At 44.8% G+C, this 14050-nt stretch overlaps 1 protein-coding gene across 1 annotated transcript in view; it reads right to left on the reverse strand.

Moving 5' to 3' along the window:
• Positions 1-14050, reverse strand: part of PFAS (phosphoribosylformylglycinamidine synthase) — a gene marked incomplete at both ends in the record, with an annotated part of 73977 nt that overhangs the window by 43414 nt on the left and 16513 nt on the right. Inside the window, 4 exons of the mRNA XM_058043066.1 lie at positions 2250-2323; positions 5063-5191; positions 7373-7504; positions 11781-11909. Of these exons, the coding sequence (XP_057899049.1) occupies positions 2250-2323; positions 5063-5191; positions 7373-7504; positions 11781-11909 (464 nt within the window). The remainder of the gene's footprint in view (positions 1-2249; positions 2324-5062; positions 5192-7372; positions 7505-11780; positions 11910-14050) is intronic.

Below are 14050 nucleotides of genomic sequence, written 5' to 3' on the forward strand. Positions count from 1 at the left end.
CAACCAGAAACCTCAAAAAAATCCCAAAATCCAAAAAAAATTCCAACCAAAATCCCCAAAAATCCCAAAGTCTCCCCAAAAAATCCACTCAGGAGCAACAAAAATCCCCCAAAAATCCCATTAAAAATGCCAAAATGCCATAAAAATGCACCCAGGAACCCCAAAAACCCCTCCAGGAACCCCAAAAATGCACCCAGGAACCCCAAAAATCCCCAGATCCCGCTCGGCCTCGTTGTCACCCTGCACCTGAGGGGACACCAAGGGGACAACGGGGTGGCACCCAAAATTCCATGAAAAAACAGCGAAAATCCCAAAAAAATCTCATCCAAAATGTCAAAATCCCCCCAAAAAAATCCCAATCTGAGACCTCAAAAATACAAAAATCAAAAACAGGAAACAAATCCCCAACCAGAAACCTCAAAAAAATCCAAAATCCCAAAGAAATTCCAACCAAAATCCTCAAAAAACCCAAAGTCTCCCCAAAAAATCCATTCAGGAACAACAAAAATCCCATTAAAAATCCCATCAAAAATGCCAAAATGCCATAAAAATGCACCCAGGAACCCAAAAATGCACCCAGGAACCCCAAAAACCCCCAGATCCCGCTCGGCCTCGTTGTCACCCTGCACCTGAGGGGACACCAAGGGGACAACGGGGTGGCACCGAAATTCCCAAAAAAATCCGTGAAAAAACAGCGAAAATCCCAAAAAAATCCCATCCAAAATGTCAAAATCCCCCCAAAAAAATCCCAATCTGAGACCTCAAAAATACAAAAATCAAAAAAATGGAAAAAAATCCTCAACCAGAAACCTCAAAAAAATCCCAAAATCCCCAAAAATCCCAAAATCTCCCCAAAAAATCCACTCAGGAGCAACAAAAACCCCCAAAAAATCCCATTAAAAATGCCAAAATGCCATAAAAATGCACCCAGGAACCCCAAAAATGCACCCAGGAACCCCAAAAATGCACCCAGGAACCCCAAAAATCCCCAGATCCCGCTCGGCCTCGTTGTCACCCTGCACCTGAGGGGACACCAAGGGGACAACGGGGTGGCACCGAAAATTCCATGAAAAAACAGTGAAAATCCCATCCAAAATGTCAAAATCCCCCCAAAATTCCCAATCTGAGACCTCAAAAATACAAAAATCAAAAAAATGGAAAAAATCCTCAACCAGAAACCTCAAAAAATCCCAAAATCCCAAAAAAAATTCCAACCAGAAACCTCAAAAAATCCCAAAAAAATTTCAACCAGAAACCTCAAAAACCCCAAAGTCTCCCCAAAAAAATCCATTCAGGAGCAACAAAAATCCCCCAAAAAATCCCATCCAAAATGTCAAAATCCCCCCAAAAAAATCCCAATCAAAGACCTCAAAAATACAAAAATCAAAAACCAAAAAAAGGAAAAAAATCCCCCAAATTCCCCACAAAACCTCCCTGAAATCCACCCCAAAATCCCAAAAAAATCCCCCCAAAATCCCCCCAAATTCGACCTAAAAATCTCCCAAATTTCACCCAAAATCCTCCCTAAATCCCCCAAATTTCACCTCAAAAATCCCCAAAAATCCCCCCCAAAAATCCCCCCAAATTCCAACCAAAATACCCCCCAAAATCTCCCTAAATTCTACCTAAAATCCCCCAAATTTCACCCCAAAATCCCAATTTTTCCCCAAATTCCACCCAAAAATCCCCCCAAAAATTCCCCAAATTCCACCCAAAATTCACCCCAAATTCCATGAAAAATCCCAAATTTTCCCAAAAGGCTCAAATCCCCCCCAAAATCTTCCCCAAATCCCCCAAAATCCCCCAAATTCTGTCAAATTTCCCCTCAAATCCCCCAAAAATCCCAAATTTCCCAAAATCTCGGGAATTTGCCCCAAACCTGGATGGAGGAGGCCGCCCCTCCCCCCAACGCTGAACCCCCAAAATTCTCTCAAATCTCCCCAAAATTTCACCCCAAAATCCCCCAAAATTCCACCAAAATCCTCCCAAAAATCCCCCAAATTTCACCCCAAAATTCCCCAAAATCCCAAATTTCCCCCAAATTCCACCCAAAAATCCCCCCAAAAATTCCCCGAATTCCACCCAAAATTCACCCCAAATTCCATCAAAAATCCCAAATTTTCCCAAAATGCTCAAATTCCCCCAAAATCTTCCCTGAATCCCCCGAAATCCCCCAAATTCTGTCAAATTTCCCCTCAAATCCCCCAAAAATCCCAAATTCCCCAAAATCCCGGGAATTTGCCCCAAACCTGGATGGAGGAGGCCGCCCCTCCCCCCACGCCGATCCTGTAGACGGGACCCCCCAACTTCACCACCAACATCCCTGGGGGCAAAAACCCAAAATTTGGGATTTGGGGGAAATTTGGGGAAATTTGGGGAAAAATTTGGGGGATTTGGGGAAAAATTTGGGGGATTTTGAGGGATTTTTGTGCGGAATTAGGGGAAATTTGGGGAAAATTTGGGGGATTTGGGGGAAAATTTGGGGGATTTTGGGGGGATTTTTTGGGGGATTTGGGGAAAATTTTGGGGAGATTTTGAGGGATTTTTGTGCGGAATTTGGGGAAATTTGGGGAAAATTTGGGGGATTTGGGGGAAAATTTGGGGAGATTTTGGGGGGATTTTGTGCGGAATTTGGGGAAAATTTGGGGGGGGATTTGGGGAAAATTTGGGGGATTTTAAGGGGGAATTTGGGGGATCTGGGGGAAAATTTGGGGGATTTGGGGCGGATTTGGATTTTTAGGGAATTTTGGGGGGATTTGGGTGAAAATTTGGGGGGATTTTGGGGAAAATTTGGGGGATGTTTTTGGGATTTGGGCAAAATTTCGGGGGGATTTTGAGGGATTTTTGTGCTGAATTTGGGGAAAATTTGGGGGGGAATTTGGGAGAAAATTTAGGGGGGATTTTGGGGGATTTGGGGTGGATTTGGGTTTTCAGGGAATTTTGGGGGGATTTTGGTGAAAATTTGGGGGGATTTTGGGGCATTTAGAGGATTTTGGGGGGAGGGAATTTGGGGGATTTTGGGGGGATTTTTTGGGGATTTGGGGAAAATTTCGGGGGGATTTTGAGGGATTTTTGTGTGGAATTTGGGGGAGTTTGGGGAAAATTTGGGGGATTTGGGGCGGATTTGGGTTTTCAGGGAATTTTGGGGGGATTTGGGTGAAAATTTGGGGGGATTTTGGGGCATTTAGAGGATTTTGGGGGGAGGGAATTTGGGGGATTTGGATTTTTAGGAAAATGTTGGGGGATTTTGGGGAAAATTTGGGCGATTTGGGGAAAATTTGGGGAATTTTGGGGGGATTTTTTGGGGATTTGGGGAAAATTTCGGGGGGATTTTGAGGGATTTTTGTGCGGAATTTGGGGAAATCTGGGGGAAATTTGGGGGATTTTCAGTGGGAATTTGGGGGATTTTGGGGAAAATTTGGGGGATTTGGGGCAGATTTGGGTTTTTAGGGAATTTTGGGGGGAATTTGGGTGAAAATTTGGGGATTTTGGGGGATTTAGAGGATTTGGGGGAGGAAATTTGGGGGGATTTTTTTGGGATTTGGGGAAAATTTCGGGGGGATTTTGAGGGATTTTTGTGCCAAATTTGGGGGAGTTTGGGGAAAATTTGGGGGATTTGGGGTGGATTTGGATTTTTAGGGAATTTTGGGGGGAATTTGGGTGAAAATTTGGGGGGATTTTGGGGGATTTAGAGGATTTGGGGGGAGGAAATTTGGGGGGATTTTGGGGAAAATTTAGGGGGGATTTTTGGGGGAAATTTGGGGGATTTTTAGGGGATTTTTGTGGGGAATTTGGGGGATTCTGGGGGAGAATTTGGGGGATTTTGGTGGAATTTTGGGGAAGATTTGGGGGGATTTGGGGAAAATTTGGGGGATTTTGAGGGATTTTTGTGTGGAATTTGGGGGATTTTGGGGAAAATTTGGGGAAAATTTAGGAAAATTTGGGGTATTTGGGGTGGATTTGGACTTTTAGGGAATTTTGGGGGGAATTTGGGGGATTTGGGCGAAAATTTGGGGGGATTTTGGGGGAGGAAATTTGGGGGGGATTTGGGGGGAATTTAGAGAATTCTGGGGAAAATTTGGGGAGATTTGAGGGATTTGGGGAAAATTTGGGGGATTTTAGGGGGGATTTGGGGTGGGTTTTTAGGGGGTTTTGGGGGGATTTGAGGGATTTTTGGGAGGGATTTTGAGGGGGAATTTGGGGGGGATTTGGAGGATTTTGGGGGGAGGAAATTTGGGGGAAATTTGGGGAAAATTTGGGGGAAATTTGGGGAAAATTTGGGGGATTCTGGGCGGATTTTTAGGGCATTTGTGGGGGATTTAAAGGGAAAAACTGGGGGAATTTAAGGGGAGATTTGGGGGATTTTCAGGATTTCTGGGACATTTTTGAGGTTTTTTTTTAGTTATTTTTGGGTTATTTTGGAGTTGTTTTTTGGGTGATGTTTGAGGTGTTTTTAGGACATTTTTGGGGTTATTTTTGGGTCATTTTAGGGTTATTTTTTGAGATTTTTCGGGGGTATTTTTGGGGCATTTTTAGGACATTTTGGGGACATTTCTTGGGGTATTTTTGGGTTATTTTTTGAGTTATTTTGAGGGATATTCCTGGGATATTTTGGGACATTTTTGGGTCATTTTGGGGTTGTTTTTTGGGTGACGTTTGCGGTGTTTTTAGGACATTTTTGGGGTTACTTTTGGGTCATTTTTGGGTTATTTTTTGAGATTTTTCGGGGGTATTTTTGGGGTATTTTTAGGGCATTTTGGGGACATTTTTTGGGGTATTTTTGGGTTATTTTTTGAGTTATTTTGAGGGATATTCCTGGGATATTTTGGGACATTTTTGGGTCATTTTGGGGTTGTTTTTTGGGTGACGTTTGGGGTGTTTTTAGGACATTTTTGGGGTTATTTTTGGGTCATTTTAGGGTTATTTTTTGAGATTTTTCGGGGGTGTTTTTGGGGTATTTTGGGGACATTTTTTGGGGTATTTTTGGGTTAATTTGAGGGATATTCCTGGGATATTTTGGGACATTTTTGGGGTCGTTTTTGGGTCATTTTCGGGCCCTCACCTGGCTCTGGGGTTTCCTTCTTGACGTGCTCGTCCTCCAGGGCTCCGATGCCGCCGCTGAACATGATGGGTTTGATCCACTCGCGGCGCTGCCCCCCGGGCAGGACCTGCCCGAAGGAGCGGGCGAAGCCTGCAACCCCAAAATCCCAAAATCCCTCAAATTCCACCCACGTTTACCCAAAACCGCCAAAAAATTCCGGCCAGAATTGGCCAAAATTGGAGAAATGCACAAACAGCAAAAAAACAGCAAAAAATGGCAAAAATCTGCCCCAAACCCGCCCCAAATTGAACCAAAATCCCCACCAAAATCACCCAAATCAGAGACACCCAAAACTGCCCAAATTTGCCCCAAAATGTGCCCCAAAATCTGCCCCAAAATCACCCCTAAATCAGCCCAAAAATCACCCCAAAACTGCCTCGAAATCAGCACCAAAACCCTCCTGAAACGCCCCCAAAATCGCAGCCAAAATCACCCCAAAATCAGCTCCAAAATCCCCCAAAAATCCCAACCAAAATCACCCCAAAATCCCCCAAAAATCCCTCAAAAATCCCAACCAAAATCATCCCAAAATACCCAAATTGGAGAAACCCAAAATTCACCAAATTCACCCCAAATCCCCCAAAAATCCCAACCAAAATCACCCCAAAATCCCAGACAAAAACGCTCCAAAATCCCCCAAAAATCCCCCAAAAATCCCAACCAAAATCGCCCCAAAACACCCAAATTGGAGAAACCCAAAATTCACCAAATTCACCCCAAAATTGCCCCAAAATCAGCCCCAAATTAACCCAAAATCAGCCAAAAATCCCAACCAAAATCGCCCCAAAATCCCCAAATTGGAGAAACCCCAAATTCACCAAATTCACCCCAAATCCCCCAAAAATCCCAACCAAAATCGCTCCAAAATCACCCCAAAATCCCAGACAAAAACGCCCAAAATCCCCCAAATTGTCCCAAATGTCCCAAATTGTCCCAAAATGTCCCCAAATTGTCCCAAATTGTCCCCAAAAAGTCCCTGAAATGTCCCCAAACCCCCTGAAATGGCCCCAGAATTGTCCCAAAGTGTCCCCAAAATTGTCCCCAAAATTGTCCCCAAATTGTCCCCAAATGTCCCCAAATTGTCCCCAAAATCTCCCAAAAATGCCCCAAAACGGCCCCAAATTGTCCCAAAATTGTCCCCAATTGTCCCAAATTGTCCCAAATTGTCCCAAATTGTCCCCAGGTGTCCCCAAATGTCCCTAAAATGTCCCCAAAACCTCCTAAAAATGCCCCAAAATGTCCCAAAAACCCCTGAAAATTCTCCCCAAACTCCCCAAAACGGCCCCAAATTGTCCCAAAATTGTCCCAAATTGTCCCAAATGTCCCCAAACCCCCAAAATTGTCCCCAATGGTCCCAAAGTGTCCCAAAATTGTCCCTAAAATGTCCCCAAATCACCCAAAAATGCCCCAAAATGGCCCTGAAATGTCCCCAAAAACCCCTGAAAATTCTCCCAAACCCCCAAAATTGTCCCAAATTGTCCCAAATGTCCCCAAATTGTCCCAAATTGTCCCCAAAATGTCCCCAAATGTCCCCAAATTGTCCCCAAAAAGTCCCTGAAATGTCCCCAAACCCCCTGAAATGGCCCCAGAATTGTCCCAAAGTGTCCCTAAAATTATCCCAAAATTGTCCCCAAATGTCCCCAAATTGTCCCCAAATTGACCCCAATTGTCCCCAAAACTCCCAAAATGTCCCCAAATTGTCCCAAGAATGTCCCCAAAACCTCCAAAAAATGCCCCGAAATGTCCCAAAAATCCCTGAAAATTGTCCCCAAACTCCCCAAAATTGTCCCAAATGTCCCCAAATTGTCCCCAAATTGTCCCCAAATTGTCCCAAAATGTCCCCAAACCCCCAAAATTGTCCCCAATGGTCCCAAAGTGTCCCAAAATTGTCCCTAAAATGTCCCCAAATCACCCAAAAATGCCCCAAAATGGCCCCGAAATGTCCCCAAAAACCCCTGAAAATTCTCCCAAACCCCCCAAAATTGTCCCCAAACATCTCCAAAGCTCCCCAGGTGTCCCCAAATGTCCCCAAATGTCCCCAAACCTCCTCCAAGTGTCCCCAAACTGTCCCAAAAATGTCCCCAAAACCTCTAAAAAATGCCCCAAAATGGCCCAGAAATGTCCCCAAAAACCCCTGAAAATTCTCCCAAACCCCCCAAAATTGTCCCCAAATTGTCCCAAATGTCCCCAAATTGTCCCCAAATGTCCCTAAATTGTCCCCAAATTGTCCCCAATGTCCCCAATTGTCCCCAGTGTCCCCAATGTCCCCACCTGCCAGCAGGGGCTCCCCGAATTTGTTGCCGTAGTCGGAGGCGCCGTCGCTGGCGCCGAGCGCGACCTCCAGGGGCCGGGCAAAGGACGAGGGGTACGGGGAGAGGGCGTCCTCCCACGGCTGCTCGTAGCCTGAAATGGGGGGAAAAGGTCAAAAATTGGGAAAAAACAAAAAAAAAATGGAGAAAAAAGACGAAAATTTGGCGAAAAAACGGGGAAAAAAGCTCAAAAAATGGAGGAGAAAATCTCAATTTTGGGGGAATTTGGGGGTACGGGCACAGGGGATCCTCCCACGGCTGCTCGAAGCCTGAAATGGGGAGAAAAGGTCAAAAATTGGGAAAAAACAAAAAAAATGGGGAAAAACAAAAAAAAAACGGGGAAAAAAGACGAAAATTTGGGGAAAAAACGCGAAAAAACGGGGAAAAAAGCTCCAAAAATGGAGGAGAAAATCTCAATTTTGCTGGAATTTGGGGGTACGGGCACAGGGGATCCTCCCACGGCTGCTCGTAGCCTGAAATGGGGAGAAAAGGTCAAAAATTGGGAAAAAATAAAAAAAATGGGGAAAAAAGACGAAAATTTGGCGAAAAAACGCGAAAAAACGGGGAAAAAAGCTCAAAAAATGGAGGAGAAAATCTCAGTTTTGGGGGAATTTGGGGGATCCTCCCACGGCTGCTCAGAGCCTGAAATGGGGAGAAAAACCATAAAAATGGGAAAAAACAGAAATTGGGGAAAAACAAAAAAAAAAAATGGGGAAAAAAGACGAAAATTTGGCGAAAAAATGGGGAAAAAAGCTCAAAAAATGGAAGAGAAAATCTCAATTTTGGGGGAATTTGGGGGTACGGGCACAGGGGATCCTCCCACGGCTGCTCAGAGCCTGAAATGGGGGGAAATCATCCAAAATTGGGAAAAAACAGAAATTGGGAAAAAAAAAACAAAAAAAAAATGGGGAAAAAAGATGAAAATTTGGGGAAAAACCGTGAAAATTTGGGGGAAAAAGCTCAAAAAACGGAGGAGAAAATCTCAATTTTGGGGGAATTTGGGGGTACATGGAGAGGGGATCCTCCCACGGCTGCTCAGAGCCTGAAACGGGGAGAAAAGGTCAAAAATTGGGAAAAAAACAAAAAAAAAAACGGGGAAAAAGATGAAAATTTGGTGAAAAAACGCGAAAAAACGGGGAAAAAAGGTCAAAAAACGGAGGAGAAAATCTCAATTTTGGGGGAATTTGGGGGGTACATGGAGAGGGGATCCTCCCACGGCTGCTCGAAGCCTGAAATGGGGAGAAAAGGTCAAAAATTGGGAAAAAACAAAAAAAAATGGGGAAAAACAAAAAAAAAATGGGGAAAAAAGACGAAAATTTGGGAAAAAAAGCTCAAAAAGCGGAGGAGAAAATCTCAATTTTGGGGGATTTTAAAAGATCCTCGTAGCCTGAAACGGGGAAAAAAAATTGGAATTTTGGGAAAAAAGAGAAATTGGGGAAAAAACCAAAAAAAAAAACGGGGAAAAAAGATGAAAATTTGGGGAAAAAACGCGAAAAAACGGGGAAAAAAGCTCAAAAAATGGAGGAGAAAATCTCAATTTTGAGGGATTTTTGAGGGGTATGGGATCCTCCCACGGCTGCTCATAGCTTAAATTGGGGTAAAAAATGGGAATTTTGGGAAAAAACAGAAATTGGGGAAAAAAGACGAAAATTTGGGGAAAAAACACAAAAAAACGGGGAAAAAAAGCTCAAAAAATGGGCGAGAAAATCTCAATTTTGGGGGATTTTTGAGGGGCATGGGATCTTCCCAGGACTGCTCATAGCTTAAATTGGGGTAAAAAATGGGAATTTTGGGAAAAAACAGAAATTGGGGAATGAAAAACAAAAAAAAACGGGGAAAAAAGACGAAAATTTGGCGAAAAAACGCGAAAAAACGGGGAAAAAAGCTCAAAAAATGGAGGAGAAAATCTCAATTTTGGGGGATTTTAAAAGATCCTCGTAGCCTGAAACGGGGAAAAAAATGGGAATTTTGGGAAAAAAGAGAAATTGGGGAAAAAACCAAAAAAAAAAACGGGAAAAAAGATGAAAATTTGGGGAAAAAATGCGAAAAAACGGGGAAAAAAGCTCCAAAAATGGGCGAGAAAATCTCAATTTTGGGGGATTTTTGGGGGATTTTGGGGCAGATTTTGGGGGTACGGGCACAGGGGGTCCTCCCACGGCTGCTCGTAGCCTGAAATGGGGGGAAAAGGTCAAAAATTGGGAAAAAATAAAAAAAATGGGAAAAAACAAAAAAAAATGGAGAAAAAAGACGAAAATTTGGGGAAAAAACGCGAAAAAACGGGGAAAAAAGCTCAAAAAACGGAGGAGAAAATCTCAATTTTGGGGGAATTTGGGGGTACGGGCACAGGGGATCCTCCCACGGCTGCTCGAAGCCTGAAATGGGGAGAAAAGATCAAAAATTGGGAAAAAACAAAAAAAATGGGAAAAAACAAAAAAAAAAAAATGGAGAAAAAAGACGAAAATTTGGCGAAAAAACGCGAAAAAACGGGGAAAAAAGCTCAAAAAATGGAGGAGAAAATCTCAATTTTGGGGGAATTTGGGGGTACGGGGACAGGGGATCCTCCCACGGCTGCTCAGAGCCTGAAATGGGGAGAAAAGGTCAAAAATTGGGAAAAAACAAAAAAAAACGGGGAAAAACAAAAAAAAAAATGGGGAAAAGAGATGAAAATTTGGGGAAAAAACGCGAAAAAAGGGGAAAAAAAAGCTCCAAAAATGGAGGAGAAAATCTCAATTTTGGGGGATTTTAAAAGATCCTCGTAGCCTGAAACGGGGAAAAAATGGGAATTTTGGGAAAAAAGAGAAATTGGGGAAAAAACCAAAAAAAAAAACGGGAAAAAAGATGAAAATTTGGGGAAAAAACGCGAAAAAACGGGGAAAAAAAGCTCCAAAAATGGGCGAGAAAATCTCAATTTTGGGGGAATTTTGGGGATCCTCCCATGGCTGCTCAGAGCCTGAAATGGGGAGAAAAATGGGAATTTGGGGTGAAAATTAAGAAAAAAATGGAAATTTAGGGTGAAAATTTAAAAAAAAAAGGGAATTTGGGGTGAAAATTAAAAAAAAATTGGGAATTTGGGGTGAAAATTTAAAAAAAATGGGAATTTGGGGTGAAAATTAAAAAAAATTGGGAATTTGGGGTGAAAAAGAAAAAAAAAAGGAATTTGGGGGGGTTTTGGAGGATTTTTGGGGATTTTTTGGGGATATTTGGGGATTTTTTTGGTGTTTTTTGGGCATTTTTGGGGATTTTTAGGGGATTTTTGGGGGATTTTTGGGGATTTTTAGGGATTTTTTGGGGATTTTTTTTGGGATTTTTTTTGGATTTTGTGGATTTTTTTGGGATTTTTTTTGGATTTTGGGGGATTTTTTTGGGATTTTTTGGTGTTTTTTGGGGATTTTGGGGGGATTTTTGGGGGATTTTTTTGGGATTTTTTTGGGATTTTTGGGGGATTTTCTTTTTAGGATTTTTTGGTGATTTTTTTGGGGATTTTTGGGGGATTTTTTTTTGATTTTTGGGGGATTTTTTGGAGTTTTTTGGGTGATATTTTGGTGATTTTTTGGGGGGATTTTTTCGTGATTTTTTGGGATTTTTGGGGTTTTTTTTGGGGGATTTTTTGGGGATTTTTCAGGGATTTGTGGGGGATTTTTGGGGTTTTGGGGTTTCTGGGGTGGATTTTGGGGTTTTTGGGGTTTTTGGGTTGGGATTTTTTGGGTTTTTAGGGGTTTCTGGGTGAGTTTTAGGGGTTTTTGGATGGATTTTGGGGTTTTTAAGGCTCCTGACTCCAAATTTCACGGATATTTTAGGGTTTTTTTTTGATTTTGGGACATTTCAGCCGTCTCTCACCGGGTACGAGCAGGTTCCCGAAGCAGCACCGGGGTTTTGGGGCGGATTTGAGATTTTTGGGGGTTTCTGGGTGGGATTTTGAGGTTTTTGGGGTTTTTGGGGTGGATTTTGGGGTTTTGGGGTTCCTGGGTGGGATTTTGGGTGGGATTTTTTGGGGATTTTGGGGTTTTTGGGGGTGCTGAACCCGATTTTGTTGGGATTTTTTTTGATTTTGGGATGATTTAGGGTATTTTGGGCGTCTCTCACCGGGTATGAGCAGGTTCCCGAAGCAGCACCGGGGTTTGGGGTGGATTTTGGGATTTTTTGGGGTGGATTTGGGGATTTTTGGGGTTTCTGGGTGAGATTTTGGGGTTTTGGGGGTTTCTGGGGTGGATTTTGGGGTTTCTGGGTGGGATTTTGGGGTTTTGGGGTGAGATTTTGGGGTTTTTGGTGTTTCTGGGGTGGATTTTGGGGTTTTTGGGGGTGCTGAACCCGATTTTGTTGGGATTTTTTTTGATTTTGGGATGATTTAGGGTATTTTGAGCGTCTCTCACCGGGTATGAGCAGGTTCCCGAAGCAGTACCCGGCCGTGCCCGCGATCACGTGCGCTCCCCTCCCCGTGCTCTGCACGTCCCGGATCCGGCCCCCGGTGCCGGTGGTGGCGCCGCTGAACGGGGCCACGGCTGCGGAAAGGCGGAGGAAATGGTGAAAAACGGGGAGAAAACAGGGAAAAAAACAACGAAAAGCAGCAAAAAAGCAGCGAAAAGCGGCAAAAAACGACGAAAAAAAAAACAAGGAGAAAACACAAAAAGAAAAAAAAAACAACAAAAAAACAACAAAAAACAACAAAAACCACAGGTGAGACAAACGAGGCACAGCTGGACACGCCCACCCTGCATGGACACGCCCACCATGCATGGACACGCCCACTCTGCAGGGACACGCCCACCATGGATGGCCACGCCCACTCTGCATGGACACGCCCACTTTGGCTGGACATGCCCACCGTGGATGGCCACACCCACTCTGCAGGGACACGCCCACCGTGGATGGCCACGCCCATCCTGCATGGCCACGCCCACTGTGCACTGACCTTTGACCCCAGAGTGACCGGTGGGGAGGCTGTGGGTCTGACCCCTCAGTGACCCCTGAGTGACCTCTGACCCCTGAGTGACCCCTGAGTGACCCCGAGTGACCTCTGACCCCTGAGTGACCCCTGAGTGACCCAATGACCACTGACCATTCCCACTGACCACTGACCATTGACCACTGACCACTGACCACTGACCATTGACCACTGACCATTGACCATTGACCACTGACCACTGACCACTGACCACTGACCACTGACCACTGACCATTGACCACTGACCATTGACCACTGACCACTGACCACTGACCATTGACCACTGACCACTGACCACTGACCACTGACCATTGACCACTGACCACTGACCACTGACCACTGACCACTGACCATTGACCATTGACCACTGACCACTGACCACTGACCACTGACCATTGACCACTGACCACTGACCATTGACCACTGACCACTGACCATTGACCACTGACCACTGACCACTGACCACTGACCATTGACCACTGACCACTGACCACTGACCATTGACCACTGACCATTCCCACTGACCACTGACCATTGACCACTGACCATTGACCACTGACCACTGACCATTGACCACTGACCACTGACCATTGACCACTGACCACTGACCACTGACCACTGACCACTGACCACTGACCATTGACCACTGACCACTGACCACTGACCATTGACCATTGACCATTGACCATTCCCATTGACCACTGACCATTGACCACTGACCATTGACCACTGACCACTGACCACTGACCACTGACCATTCCCACTGACCACTGACCACTGACCACTGACCATTGACCATTGACCACTGACCACTGACCATTGACCACTGACCATTGACCATTGACCATTGACCATTCCCACTGACCACTGACCATTGACCATTGACCATTGACCACTGACCACTGACCACTGACCACTGACCATTGACCATTGACCACTGACCACTGACCACTGACCATTGACCACTGACCATTGACCATTGACCATTGACCATTGACCATTGACCACTGACCATTGACCACTGACCACTGACCACTGACCATTGACCATTGACCACTGACCATTGACCATTGACCATTGACCATTGACCATTGACCATTGACCACTGACCACTGACCACTGACCACTGACCATTGACCACTGACCATTGACCACTGACCACTGACCATTGACCACTGACCATTGACCACTGACCACTGACCATTGACCATTGACCACTGACCATTGACCACTGACCACTGACCACTGACCACTGACCACTGACCATTGACCATTGACCACTGACCACTGACCACTGACCATTGACCATTGACCACTGACCATTGACCACTGACCACTGACCATTGACCACTGACCTGAGTGACCACTGACCACTGACCATTGACCACTGACCACTGACCATTGACCATTGACCACTGACCACTGACCACTGACCACTGACCATTGACCACTGACCATTGACCATTGACCACTGACCACTGACCACTGACCACTGACCATTCCCACTGACCACTGACCACTGACCACTGACCATTGACCACTGACCATTGACCACTGACCATTGACCATTGACCACTGACCATTGACCATTGACCACTGACCACTGACCACTGACCACTGACCACTGACCATTGACCACTGACCACTGACCATTGACCACTGACCACTGACCATTGACCACTGACCACTGACCACTGA

This window comes from Melospiza georgiana, chromosome 34 (assembly GCF_028018845.1).
Source record: "Melospiza georgiana isolate bMelGeo1 chromosome 34, bMelGeo1.pri, whole genome shotgun sequence".
Lineage (NCBI taxonomy): Eukaryota > Metazoa > Chordata > Aves > Passeriformes > Passerellidae > Melospiza > Melospiza georgiana.